The 15,201-nt window shown below is 38.6% G+C and overlaps 1 protein-coding gene across 1 annotated transcript in view; it reads left to right on the top strand.

Moving 5' to 3' along the window:
* Positions 1 to 221: 221 nt before the first annotated feature.
* MROH9 (maestro heat like repeat family member 9) overlaps positions 222 to 15,201 on the top strand; it is a 107,273-nt gene continuing 92,293 nt past the window's right edge. Inside the window, exons 1-3 of the mRNA XM_049875725.1 lie at positions 222 to 350; positions 6,345 to 6,424; positions 14,700 to 14,835. Coding sequence (XP_049731682.1) covers positions 222 to 350; positions 6,345 to 6,424; positions 14,700 to 14,835 — 345 coding nt within the window. The remainder of the gene's footprint in view (positions 351 to 6,344; positions 6,425 to 14,699; positions 14,836 to 15,201) is intronic.

Raw genomic sequence — 15,201 nt, 5'->3', positions numbered from 1 at the left:
TAGCTGGACAGGAAAGAGAGGGAGGAAAAAATAACAACAAAAATATGGTACCGTAGGAACCAGCCATCAGGGGTGGGGTGGAACTGTTGTGGCAGCAAGTTGGTGTCTCTCTCACAGCATGGTGCAGCAAGGCCTGTCAGGATGGGGCAAAGGCAGTACAGAGGGCTAGGTGGCAGGGAGAAGGAAAAGGGAGAAAGCAAAGGAGAAAAATAATGAAAAATATGGTGCTGAGGGAGCTGGTCATTGGTGGCAGGGCAGACCCAGGGCAGCAGCGAGCCGGTGCCTCTCTGACAGTGACTGTTGTCTCTTGGGAAGTAGCAGAGACAGTGTATGGGGCAGAAGGAAGAGAGGTGGGAAAGTGTGTTTCTCTGGTTACTATGTGCTCTGTCTCTTTTTGGGAACTCTGTGAAGTTGCCTTCCCATACTCCCTGTCGAGGGTCACCACTGACTGTGCTCCAAGATGGCAAAGTTGTGCCACGTTAGTTGGCAGGGGACCTCCACTCCACAGATCTCTCCATTCTCTGTTCTCTGTTGGTTTCTTCCATTCAGTGCTTCATCTAGTTCTTTATTCTTTCATTTGATGCTTAGGATTCTAGTATCGAGGTTTGTATCTGTTTTACTTAGTTTTTCAGGTCTTCACTGCAGAGGGATGGCATGGTGCTTCCTGTCTATAGCACCACATTGGCTCTGCCTCTTAGATATGGGCTTTTTCATGTCATACCTAAATCCCTGATTGGTGATTTTTTCCAGTGAAGAATTCAATCTACAAGTAATGGACTCTGCGTTATTGGCATGGGTTGTCTAGCACCCTAGAGAGAATTTGAAACCAAGAATCTTTTTTCTTTTTCCCTCTCTCCAGCAACAACAAACTTCTGCTCTTGAAAATGGATGATAATTATATGAGCATAGATGGCATCATACGTTGAATTTGGGTCATTACTGTAGCATAGGGAATGTTATTGAATGATGTAATTGGTATTTAGCTGGTAACCTGCTTTAAAGGCCATCCTTGGTTCTGAGACTTTTACATATTTTCTAAAATATGTGGGGAATGGGGTAGGTGGTAATTGTATGTGTACTTTAGACTCTCTGGAGCTTTAGGGAGGTGGGAGCCACAAGAAAGCTAGGGGTTAATTCAACTTTGATGATGCTAAAGGGGATACACAGAAGTAATGGAAGATGTTCCAGATGCCTCCTTCTAGAAAGAGACCCAGGTTCCAAAAAGGCATTTGAGAAATCCCCTGTTTTGGACTGAGCAAAAAGTACAAAATAAGGAAGGGAAGATGTTTTGAAACTAATTTTTCTGTGGGCATAAGAGTAAGGAATGTTCATCTCATTGGGACATTAAATTTACCTGCAAAAATTAAGGAAATTAATAATGGAAAACCAAAAAACCAAACCCATTGCCACAGAGTTATATTCTGACTCAGAGCAACCCTATAGTACAGAGTAGAACTGCAGGGTTTCCAAGGCTGAAATCCTTACAGAAGCAGACTGCTACCTCTTTCCCCTTTGGACCGCTGGTGGATTCAATCTACCAGCCTTTCAGTTAGCAGCTGAGCACTTAACCACTGCGTCACCAGGACTCCTTAGTAATGGAAAGGCTTTGTTAAAATTGAAAGGGTAATAAATCGGAGTGTAATTTGAAATAGGAATAGATTAGGGTGTGTCTTGTTGGGCAAGTTTATAGGAAGGCCTTGGAGTAAAATTATTTGAAATAATGTGTTGACTTGTGTTTTGGTCATCCTACATTCTTAAAGTCCCTGGAGAATCAGTAAGGCAGGCCTTCTAGGAGTGCGTGGAGAAGCTTGGGTGAGCATCCTCCTAGAAAAGAACTTTCTAAGGAAAGAGCATTGAGGCACACACTGGTTTACATGGCGTGGAACAATGACAGAGGTGAGGGCAATTCTGTGTACAGCACAGTAACTTTCTTTCAGGAATTTTCCACCAGCCTTCCCCAGAGCTTGTGTCATAAGCAAGGCAATAAATATGAGAACAAGTAAAACTTGAAAGAACTGAAGTATTGATAGTGCCCAGTGCACTTATATTGGTTCTGGTGGCCTCTGCAGTAGCAGAAAATAGTTTAGCTTTAGAATAGGGAGTGCATTTATTCTAGGCATAGCTATCACCTTTCTCAACATTTGGCCTTGGCAGGGTTGGTAGACATGAGAGAGCATTGGCAATAGTGTTGCTACCTTCAGTAGGCACTGACACAGAGCAGAAGTCTGAAACGTAAGGACGCTGGATATTCATGCGTTCAGTTTAGATGCCTCATCTCTCCATAGTTTTGATATTTTGCTATTGTCAGAGAATGGCAACATTTTAGTGATCTGGAGATAAAGGAAAAAGTGAAGACTGACATAGTATCCTAGATGACCAAGTTCATGGCTCCCTTTGGGAATTACTTGAGGGGAGTTCAAATTTCCTCAGAAAAAAATGATTAGTCTTATGTGGTATCAGAAACACACATCCTATATATGTGATTTGAAACATCCGAGATTTAAGAAACTAGTCAAATTGGCAGGGCTCCATTTTTTCTGGCCAATAATGACAACAGATATTGAATAAATAAGTCAGTGATATAAAATGTATATAAAAAGCAGATGGTTGGCTTACAGAAGGAAGCCAAAATAATTGATATAAATAGATGCTTAAGCCCCACCAGACTGGTCCTAGAACCCAGCATTACGAAACATATCACGAAAGTACAGATTTCCAGGATTGTGACTATTTTAGCATTCACTGAAGTTCCAGTGAAGACCTGTAGTGATTTGTTGCTGTGGCTGTGTGCTGTTGAGTCAATTCTGACTCATAGTGACTCTGTAGGACAGATCTGCCCCATAGGGTTTCCTAGGCTGAAATCTTTATGGGAGCAGATTGCCACGTCTTTTCTTCCTTGCAACCACAGGGTGGGTTCAAACCACCAACCTTTGGTTAGCAGCCAAGTGCTTTACCATTATACCACTAGGGCTCCTTCCATAGTGATTAAGGAGTATCTAAAGATTAAGGAGTATTTAAAGATGAATTTAAAGATGAAATAAAAGGGAACTTAGCAGGATAATAGAAATTAAAGCCAGAATGATAGTCATACCACGCTAGAGAAGGCACTTAGGAATTTCTGGGAACACTGCTGGCCATGTTACATATTCTGAACAATAACAGAAGCCTAATTGGGGAAAGCAGGTGAAATCCCTGGATAATGCTTGTAACCTCTTTGACTGGCACCACTGGAGAAGCAATATGTATGTTAGACAAGCCTTACCTCTGGTCAGCGTACATTGGCCTTTGACATTAGGCAAACATTAGCAGCACATAAAGGAGTTAGATACGGGTTAAAGCATGCCCAATGATAAGGTAGGGACATGCTGTAAGTCAGTGAATCACAAAAAGGTGTGATGCTCAAGTAATGTGGACAGGACAATAACCTGGTGATGGAGTTGTAGTAAAGAATTTGACTCCACAAAAAGAAACCCTACCTACTACCTGTTGAGTCAATTCTGACTCATGGGGACCTCGTGTGTATCAGAGCAGAACCGCACTCCATAGGGTTTTCAATGGCTGTAATCTTACAGAAGTGGGTCGCCAGGCCTTCCTTCTGGAATATCGCTGAGTAGAGTTGAATCGCCAGCCCTTTGGTTAGTAGCAGAGCACAAACTGTTTGTGCCACCCAGGGACCTAATGAAAACAAAAGAAGCTGTCTAATGAATAGAAATCAGAGGTCCATAATATTATAGATCCATGATATGATAGTTTATTCTTGGGCAGACTCCAGAACTCAGTGGAAATGGTTCACATGCAAAGTGTCTCTCAGTCCTGGAACATCATAATTACCCAGGAAGCTGTTTTAAATCTCTTGATGTCTGGGCCCGAATACAAAGCTAGTAAATCAAACTCTCTGGAGATGTGGTTTAGGAATCAAAATCAATATTTTCAGCCCCTTCATGCACTGCCAATGCCGGGAACCAGTGATTTAGAATATTGTAAGTACTATAAAAATTGATTTCCAAGGACTTAAGACAAGTTGGAACCTGGTGTATGAGAAAGCCCCTATTGAGGCAATAGCTCCAGAGGGTCATTATTTATCTACAGACAGGATGTTCAGGTAGTCACTGCCCGAAGATGGTGACCGGTAAACTTCTGGCCAAATTCAATGAAAATGATGACAAGGGGAAAAATGTCTTCTATCAAGACAGATAAATCACCACATGGTTTCATGCTGCAGTGAGTTACCGTTGTCTGCCACACAGAAGATGCTATGTCCCTTAGGCAATAGTAAGAGGAGTTCAAGTCGTTAACGTGCTTGGCGGCTAACTAAAAAGTTGGCCGTTCAAGCCTACCCAGAGGGCACCTCTAAAGAAAGTCCTGGTGATCCTCCTCTGAAAACATCAGCCATGGAAACCCTGTGGCGCACGTTTTCACTCTGACACACACGGGGTTGCCTTGAGTAGGAACTGACTTGACAGTAGCTGGTTTTTTTTTTTTTTTTAAATAATAATAACATGTGCTGTATGGTAGCAAGCAACATAACAAGAATTGTTCTCTCCAGATTAAGTAAAATCATGTTTGGTGTTGTACGAGATCAATGATAAGCCTGAATATGAATATTTTAGAGAAAGGAGAATAAACGCTCTGCACCACTCCGGCTGAGCGCAGCCTAGAGGAGGGTGTTAGAGAACGTTTAATGCGATGTTTCACGGGAAGGTCGTAGCAGATGTTTACGCCTAGTGGAGAAACGCCATTTTTTAGCTCATACCTTAATCAGGGCATTTCTCTGACTTAATGTTGTTGTTGTTAGGTGCCATCAAGTCGGTTCCAACTCATAGCAACCCTATGCACAACAGAACAAAACACTGTCCGGCCCTGTGCCATCCTCACAATCGTTGCTATGCTTGAGCCCACTGCTGCAGCCGCTGTGTCAATCCATCTCATTGAGGGCCTTCTTCTTATTGGTTGACCTTCTTCTTTACTAAGCATGATGTTCTTCTCCAGGGACTGATCCCTCCTGACAACACGTCCAGAGTCTGTGAGATGTAGTCTCTCCAACCTTGCTTCTAAGGAGCACTCTGGTTGTACTTCTTCTAAGACAGATATTTTTGTTCTTTTGGCAGGCCATGGTATATTCAATATTCTTTGCCAACACCACAGTTCAAAGGTGTCAATTCTCCTTTGGTCTTCCTTATTCGTTGTCCAGCTTTCGTATGCACATGAGGCAATTGAAATAGTCAAGCATGTTACCCTACCCACTGGTAGAGTTCTCACATACCAAGGAGGCCAAACACAGATCCCACAGAGCACTCAAGGCTACAGACAAATGAGAAACATGGATTGAGCAGAGAAAGAGCTTTTTTTAGGATGATGAGTAATCAGTTGCAGGCATTTGCGTATGTCTTAGAGGGAATAAATCTCCTTAGATAGGTCATTATTATATAAACCAAACCAGTTGGCACTGAGTTGATTCCAGCTCATGGTCACCTCACGTGTGTCAGAATAGAAGTATGCTCCACAGGGTTTTCAATGGCTGGCTTTTCAGAAGTAGATCACCAGCCCTTTTCTTCCAATGTGTCTCTGGGTGGACTCATAACGCTAAACTTTTGATGAGTAGCTGAGCATATTAACCATTTGCACCACCCAAGGACTCATTATTATTTTACAGTATCTAAAAGTAGAGATTGAGAATTTATATTAACAACCACACAGGCTTGCATGCAGCAAGAGTGGGATACACAGAAGAAAACAGATTATTCTTTTAGGTTTTTCACAGTTCTCCAGCTTCTCGAATACAGAATTGGGAATTTTTAATGAAATCCTATTGATGATCAATTATAAGGTTAAATAATTATTTTAGACAGCTGTACAGTTTACTGTACAAAAACCAAACCCCTTGCCTTTTTGTTGATTCCAACTCATAGTGACCCTACAGGACAGAGTAGAACTGCTTCATAGATGGATTTGAACTGCCAACCTTTTGGTTAGCAGCCATAGCTCTTAACCACTACACCACCAGGATTTCCTTCAGTGAACTGTATGTGATTCTTATTCTATTATGGGAGTTTAGTCATTAAGTAATATCTAACAGGTACTAACCTGGTAAGGAGCACCCCTTACAGAATTCTTTCTGGAAATGCTAATTATGTAAGCACAGTGGTTGGATGTAAAAGGCCACCCAAGATGCTGTCCTGGGTTTAAATTACAGTTTGTCCGCTCTCAACAATTCTATGAACTGGAGCATATTTTCTAGTCCTGTTGGTTCCCTTCAGTCTCTGGAAAAGGGAGAATTATATATGATGTTACCAGCCTCATAGGTCTGCAATCTTTGACTCTCTTCTTTCTCTTGGTACTTATAGGAGTATGTGACTGCCTACCTATTGGATGCATACTCAGGCCTGTTAAGTAAGCAAGCTATGATCCTGGCCATGAACTCCAGGTATGATAAGCAAGGATGCTCTCTTGTTTCATGGATTGAATATCTTTAAAATGTAATAGAAAAATTACAATTATGAAAAGTAAAAAAATTACTCCAAATTCCACCATTCAAGTTCAGCAACTATTACTTCTTCCTTTCTCACCTTCCTTCCCAATATTTCTGTATTGCCTGGATAAGTAGATAACAATGGCAGAGTCATAATCAGTTTGCATATTCAATTTTCAGTTCTATTTTTCATTTGGCATTACTAAGTTTTCCATTTTTCTAAATGATCATATTTCATTTTAATGGCAGCATAATATTCCCAAATCCTGAAATTTTCTTTATACTATGTTATACCAATATTAAACTAATATGATAATCATCTTTATACATAAAAGGTTTTATCTTCTCCTGAAATATTTCCTTGAAATATCCTTCCAAGAGTGAGGCTTCTGATTTAGATGGTGAAGCAGTCATGAAAATTCGACACTATTGTGGGACGACTTATTGGCTGACAGCCTCAGCTATTGTCCCTGTAGATCCACCAACATGCCCATGAAGGGAGTGCTTCCTGCAGGATGCCCCTGCCAATGACCCAGCATAGTGGGGCACACAGCTCTTGCAACAGGAACTTCAGCTGGAGGAGTCCCTGTCAGCCTGGACAAACCTTTCCTGGAACTTGCTGTAGTCTAAGACTCTTCCTGCCCTAGTCGTCCTCCCATCCCTCTCCCCTTCTCTTGTAAGTCTCTGGTATCCCTAATACATCTTTGGTGTCCACTTCCCCTGGACCCAACTAAGGCAAATGGGATAAACCTTCTTAGGGTTTTGGATAGAAGCTGTCAATTTGCTCTCCTGAAGAACTGCACTAATAGTAAACATTTCTTCAAAGCCTAGTCAACTAGAAGATACACACACTTTTTTTCTATTTATTGATTTAGAAGGTTCAAAATTATACCCCATTGTTATCTTAATTCGTATTTATTTCAATACAAGAAAACCTCAATATTTTCCATATGTTTCTGTATTTCTGAATTTTCACATATGAGAATTTCCTCATGTTCTTTGCCAGTTTATTAAGATTTTAGTGATGGTATGTATTTTATAAACTTCTCATGACATTTTTATGGTCTTTTTAATTTTTTTATCTTTATTGTTAGAGTTGGTTTTATAGAGTCATGGCTATATTTGTTACTTTTTTTGTATGACCTCTGGTATAAAATCAACTTTATATTACATTTAATATTATGTTCAATTTTCACTTAGTTTTTATATTACACGATTTTAGTCTCTGATGACTTTGGTCTATATAAGTAAGGGTAACAAAGATCACGCAATATAAAAACTAAGCAAAAATTGGACATGATATTAAATGACGGACTCCACCAGCTGCTCCTTGGAAATGCTAGGGGGCAGTTCTACTCTGTCCTACAGGGTCACTATGAGTCAGAGTGGACAGCAAACGGTTTTATTTTGTTCTGTTTTTTTGGTTAGTCTATGGTAGTTATTTTAATTTACGAACTAATACCATCTATTCTTCACAATTTCATTATACAGCCTAGAGGGTGACAGACCATGACCATGGGCTTACTCCTGCGCACCTTCTAGTTTTGTATAGATTGTGAGATAAGAACAGTTTTTACTTTTTTAAATAACCTTTCGCTTAGCAGCCATAGCACTTAACCACTATGCCACCAGGGTTTCTTTTCCAAATGTAAGAGTGGGGAATTAAAATAAGAGTAATATTTTATGATATGTGATTATTATATGAAATTCAAATTTCAGTGTTCATAAACAAGGTTTTGTGGAACACATCCACATCCATTCATTAACGTGTTGTCTACGGCTCCCTTAAGGTTCCCTGGGCAGTGCAAATGGTTTGTGCTTAACTACTAATCTAAAAGTTTGTGGTTCAAACTCACCCAGCAGTGCTGCAAAAGAAAGCCTGGCAACTGCTTCTGTAAAGATTACAGCCAAGAAAACTCTACGGAGCAGTTCTACTCTGTAACACACGGGGCGCCATAAGTCAGAATCAAGTGGAGGGCTATGGGTTTGTTTGTTTGTTTTTTTTTTTTTACCAATTTTATTTTTTAGTGTGTTTTAAGTGAAAGTTTACAATTCAAGTTGGTTTCTCATACAAAAACTTATACACACATTGTTATGTGACCCTAGTTGCTCTCCCTACAATGTGACAGCACACTCCTTCTCTCCACCCTGTATTTCCTGCATCCATTCAGCCAGCTCTTGTCCCCCTCTGCCTTCTCATTTTGCCTCCAGACAGGGGCTGCCCACATAGTTTCATGTGCATACTTGAGCTAAGAAGCACACTCCTCACCAGTATCAATTTATGTCTTATAATCTAGTCTAATCTTTGTCTGAAGAGTAGGCTTCAGGAATGGTTTTAGTTTTGGGCTAACAGAGAGCCCAGGGGCCATGACCTCTGGGGTCCCTCCAGTCTCATTCAGACCATTAAGTCTGGTCTTTTTACGAGAATTTGAGGTCTGCATCCCACTTTTCTCCTGCTCCAGCAGGGATTCTTTGTTGTGTTCCCTGTCAGGGCAGTCATTGGTGGTAGCCAGGCATCATCTAGTTCTTCCGGTTTCATGCTGTTGGAGTCTCTGTGGCCATTTCTGTCTCTTGGGCTCATATTTACCTTGTGTCTTTAGTGTTCTTCATCCTCCTTTGCTCCAGGTAGGTTGAGACCAACTGATGCACCTTAGATGGCCTCTTGCTAGCTTTTAAGACTCCAGATGCCACTCACCAAAGTGGGATGCAGAACATTTTCTTGATACACTTTGTTATGCCAGTTGACCTAGATGTCCCCTGAAACCATGGTCCCCAGACTACTCTGTTTCTTGAAGTGTCTGGTTGTATCCAGAAAACTTCTTAGCTTTTGGTTTAGTCCAGTTGTGGTGACTTCCCCTGTATTGTGTGTTGTCCTGGAAGTCAAAGGCTTCATTGCTGCTTTTGCATTACAAGGAAACCCTGGTGGCATAGTGGTTAACAGCTACAGCTGCTCACCAGAAGGCTGGCAGTTTGAATCTACCAGGGGCTCCCTGGAAACTCTATGGGGCAGTTCTACTCTGTCCTATAGGATTACCATGAGTTGGAATCGACTCGACGGCAGTGGGTTTAGTTTGTTTGGTTTGGTTTTGGTTTTGCACTACAATGGCAGAATTGAGTTGACACAGACGATCTGACTAAAGAGCCTAATACATTTATTATCTGGACTATCACAGAAAATTTTTCCTGGCCTCTGATACAGATAATACTTATTCCAAAATGCTTAATTTCCAAAGTTTTACTTAATCTTTTGAAAGTTTTTTTTTTTTAATTGATCTGTATAAAGAATAGTTACGGATTAAAAAGGGCTCTAAGCTGTTCAGTATCTTGACTGTGGTGGTGAGTACATGAACCTACGCGTGTGATAAAATTGTATAGAACTAACCACACACACGCACACACACACACACACACGAGCACAAGTAAAACTGAAGAACTCTGAACAAGATTGGTGGATTGTATCAATGTCAGTATCCTGGTTGCGATATTTTACTGTAGTTTTTGCAAAATGCTGCCATTGGTGAAAACTGGATAAAGCATACACGGGCTCTCTCTCTATTATTGCTTGTGAAGCTACAATTGGCTCAATAAAATTTTTAATTAAAAAAAAGGGATTCTAGGACTGTATTTAAGGACCCCCGGTGGTGCGGTGTTTAAGTATTGGGATGCTTACCGAAAGGTCAGCAGTTTGAACCCACCAGCTGCTCTGCAGGAGAAAAATGTGGCATTCTGCTTTCTTAGCTCTTTACAGCCTTGGAAACCCTATGGGGCAGTTCTACTCTGTCCTATAGGGGCCCCGTGAGTTGGAATGGACTCTACGGCACTCAACAACAATACCAAGGCTGTATTCTTGCATTCTGACCAAAGTTGAAATTCTGCCACAACAAATTAATCCCACGATGAAGACATTTGACCTGGAGAGAGTGGTATAGTATTTAGCCATCTATTTGGTATTCCCACATTAGGGTATTTCTGTAGTATTTCTAGTCTATTTTATTGATTTAGAGTTTTATTTAGGTGCTGTTTTAATTTGGCATTGTTTTATAATAGGTTTTATTATCTGATGGAACTAGGTCGTCCTCATTTTCTTGAAGTTTTTCATCAAAGTAGCCTATGATATTCTTTCCAATTTATTTTTCCAAAAGTAATGCAAATTTATTTTGACATTTCTTGTGAAAACATTCTGAAATTTTATTGGGATTTCAGAGTTTTAAAAATAATTTGGGATTAAATGGCATTTTATAAATAATTTTCCTATTTATAAATATGATACCAAAACCAAACCAAATCCACTGCCGTTGGGTCAATTCTGACTCATAGCTACCCTACAGGACAGAGTAGAACTGCCCTACAGGGTTTCCAAGGAGTGCCTGGTGTATTTGAACCGCTGACCTTTTTGTTAGCAGCCGTAGCACTTAACTACTACACTACCAGGATTTCCATAAATATGATATACCACTCTAATTACTCAAGTCCTAATTGATATCTCCCTTGAAAGTCTGAAACATTTTTAGTATAGATCCTGAATGTTTGTACACGAATTTCTTAGATATATTTTTGGTTGCTTTTTAATTTTGTTTTCTGGAAAGCAGTTACTGATATACTGAAACTGGGACTTTTTTTTTTTTTTTGCATATTTATCCCATATTAGGTTGAGCTTACCCTTTTTTTTTTTAAGTAGGTCATGTCTTCTTAGAAACATAAGAAACCACTCCAACACAATACTTTAAAATTTGGAAGTTCGACTCTTATGTTATTCCTGTTCTTCATGTTTTTTGTTATTATTCATTATTTTTTGTTATTTAATCAATTGCTAGGTATATATTCATTAATAGTTTTCAGGATATTGGGCCATCCTTGTATTCCAATGATAAACCATATTTGGTTGTTTCATATTATCCTTTTATTATTTTGTTAAATTATTTTTCTAAAAATTTAGTTAAACTTTATACTCATAAGTGAAATTGACTGACATTTTTGAGGTTGTCTTTTAACTTAATTTGGACCTGATTTTCACTCTTTGATAATTTTTTTGAATTTACAAACTCATTAATTTTTCTGCTTTTGACATTTTGCTTATTTATTATTTATGTTTTTTGTAATTTCATTGAGCCAACAATAATTTTGTCCATAATTTTTCAATACTAACTTTCTTATATACCTTGGCTTATTGAATTAACTAGAATTTACAAAAGACTCCTAAATAGAAAGAGAAATTGTGGTTAAGCCTGAAGACTCTGGGGTTAGACAGACGTAGCATCTGATAAACCAAGAAGCCCATTGCCATCGAGTCAATTCCGACTCATAGAATATACAGCATGCATGAATCTTTATGTGCCAAACAACACTTGTCTAAATATGAAAAGTAACATCTGTAATAAATATGAAAAAATTAAGACAAAACTGTTATCTGGGAGATCTTAAAACACATTTAAACCCATTGCTGTCGAGTCGATTCTGACTCATAGCCATCCTATAGGACAGGGTAGAACTGCCCCATAAAGTTTCCAAGGAGTACCTGGTGGATTCGAACTGACTACACCACCAGGGTTTCCAGCGCCTGGTAACCCTGGTGGTGTAGTCAGTTCAAACCCACCAGGTACTCACTCCATAATTCACAGGCTTCATGATTTTGATGAAATTATTTAGCTTCTCTAAGCCTCAGCTTTTATAAATTGAGGGTAACAATAGTACTTCTAGTATTGTTGTAAAGATGTACTGAAATAATAATGCGTGCAGAGCATGTAAAACCCCTAGTGCCTGGTGTTAAAAGTTCTCTATCAGTTTTTCTTAACATCTTTTAATAATCCTTTAGGAATCTGAAAAAACTTTTGGACACTCTCCCCCAGAAAAACACACATAGGCACACATAAAATTTTGCATGCTATTTTACAGGGCTCATGAAAGGCCAGACTCTAGATTAAGATCCCTACTTTGTATTTTTATTTTGTTATTATTATTTGGTCTACCCAAATGTGTTTTGGAGTCCTGGTGGCACAATGGTTAAGAGCTCGGCTGCTAACCAACAGATCAGCAGTTTAAATCCACCAGCCGCTCCTTGAAAACCCTATGGGGCAGCTCTACTCTGTCCTATAGGATCGCTATGATTCAGAATTGACTCAATGGCAAGGGGCTTAAATGTGTTTTAAGATCTCCCAGATAATAGTTTTGTCTTATTTTTTTTCAGATTTATTATAGATGATGCTTTTCATATTTAGACAAGTGTGTTTGGCATATAAAGATTCATGGATGCTGTATATTCATGCATAATTACATACTTCAGCAAAATAAATCAATTATTTGTTTTTTATTAAATCCATTTGATAGTTTACTCCTTTTATTCACTAATGTAGCCTTCCTTAACTATTATTTCATTTCTGCTTCCTCTCTTTTAAATCTTTATTTGAACCTGCCAGTGAGGGTTGTTATACTGATTATTTTCATTTTTTCCACATTTCATAATGTATTTATTTTGCTTATGTCCGTCATTCTTTTGATTACACTTTTAGTTCTGTTTAAAATCTTAAGTTAATGGTTAGCTCTTTATTTTTCTCTCATTCTAAATGAGAACAACTCTGGATCATACTCAAATATTTTAAGTACTTTGAATTTTCTTATTTTGAAAATAGATTTGTCATTCTGATCAGAGAATAAAGCATATGATCTTTATATTTATCGAAAATTTTATAAACCTGAGTATATGATAAAATATTTGTCAGCATCCTATGATCACTTAAAAAATAATCTTTTTTAATCACATTTAATACAATGTATTTACCCAACTTATTAATTAAAGATCCCATATTTGTAGTTTTATTTATTTATTGCCTACCACATACTGATAATTTAATGTTATAATCGTCTCCTACAATGGTGTTTCTATTTCTCCTTATACCTCTAATAAATTTACTTTACAATTTTTGTTTGTGGTTTGAGAAAGTCCATATTATGTCTTTTTATTAACTATGCCTTTGACTATTTTGTAATGATCATCTATATCTCACTTAACACTTTTTCATTTGAATTTTACTTTGTGTCATATTAATATTGGTCATGTTTACCCATGGATTTACATGGAACTTTCTTCCTTAGTATCGCAAGCAAAGTCTGACTCTCAGCCTTCTTCACCTTTAAAGTTTGAAGATTCTTTGGCTGTGAGCAGTTTGCATGGCTTCAGGGTAACGTGCTACTTTCCTATCCTTGTTCATGACCTTGATGATTCTAGCATTTTTAGAATTGATAATATGATCACAACATATTTGGAAAGACATTATTTCCTATTTCATCAAAACTTAATTTTCAGTTTTCCTTAACTGAAACACGTATCCCTAGAAGTTAAATACTTTCCACTGGAGTTCTACTGGAAGCTTTTGATAGCTAGCTGTTCAGATTCTACGGACAATCCACGGTTGTTGCAGTTGTTGGTTGCTGTCCAGTTGATTCCAACTCATGGTGAATCCACTAAAAAATCCACTAGAGCCCATGAATAAATCAAATCAATCTCTCTGAGATTTGAAGATTTGATTATTACCAAGAGATCCCATTCAGATCACACATGCCAAGGAACAACAACTGTGGCACAACTTGACTTCCCAGATGCTGATGGGAAGGTCTCTCTTGCCACCAATTTAAAGATGCCTTCTAATACTAAAGATACTAAAATGCTAAAAATGTAGTATCACGGATTAGAGAAAAAGCGGCAGTAATGTATTTCAATCCCTGATAGCTTAGTGTGGCTTTTGTGGGCTCGGCTGGGAATGTAACCACCCTTTGCAAATAGTATGTCTATGGAGAAATAAATACATGCTGATTTCCATAAAATCCTTTATGTTTAAAACACGATTGTCCTTTTGAAGAGAATATTTAAAATCCGTGTACCATATAAAGTCAAAAGCTAAACATCATTTTCTATTACTCTCTCTGTCCATCACCAAGAAAATGAGTTCCTGGGTGGTGCAAACTGCTAAGCATTTGGCACTAACAAAAAGGAAGACGAGTCAAATCAACTCAGAGGCACCTCAGAAGAAAGGGCTGGCAATCTATTTCCAAAAGGTCACAGCCATTATAAACTCCCTGGAGCACAGTTCTACTCAGATGCATGTGGGGTTTCCATGAGTCAAGAATCAACTCTACCACAACTGATTGGTTTGTTTTCAATCACTAAGAAAAAGTCCCTAAGGTTAAGTTACATTTGTTTCTCATCAATTAAATGATTACACCCTTTTCTTGTCAGCTTTGTGGATCCCCTTCTGCAATTTGAATTTCAATTGACATTAGTAGAGTCATCCTTTAAACTGGTAATTGCTATGCCAAGTCTTAATGAAGTAAAAAAAGTAAAGAACTGCAGTAATGACCAGGAGGACCCGGAGGTAAGATGCTTCTTCCTTTTATCATGATGAGGAATTGTTCCATACCACAGTTATCCCTCCCTACCTCGTACTAAGGACTTTCTCTCAGCAGGTAATCTTTGCTGTTTTTGCCTTCACGTTTCTTAGATATTATAAGTGGAATTTACTACCAAGTCCTGCAAAAAAGAAAATAGGTGTAGAGCAAGGTGGAAGTAGAAAGAGTCCTATAGTAAGGTCAGCAACATTGTAGTCTCTTCTTTCTCAGCACTTCTATGCAACACGCTTACCCCCTAAGCTGGAGAAGCAATTTCTGGCATATGGTACTGGGTGAGGGCTCATTAGCATAGCTACCTCTCTTCTTTCTTGTTTTCAGTTTATGGGGAGAAT

The sequence above is a fragment of the Elephas maximus genome, chromosome 3 (assembly GCF_024166365.1).
Source record: "Elephas maximus indicus isolate mEleMax1 chromosome 3, mEleMax1 primary haplotype, whole genome shotgun sequence".
NCBI lineage: Eukaryota > Metazoa > Chordata > Mammalia > Proboscidea > Elephantidae > Elephas > Elephas maximus.
Note: the sequence above shows the minus strand (reverse complement) of the source record. Positions and strands in the feature narration are given on the sequence as shown.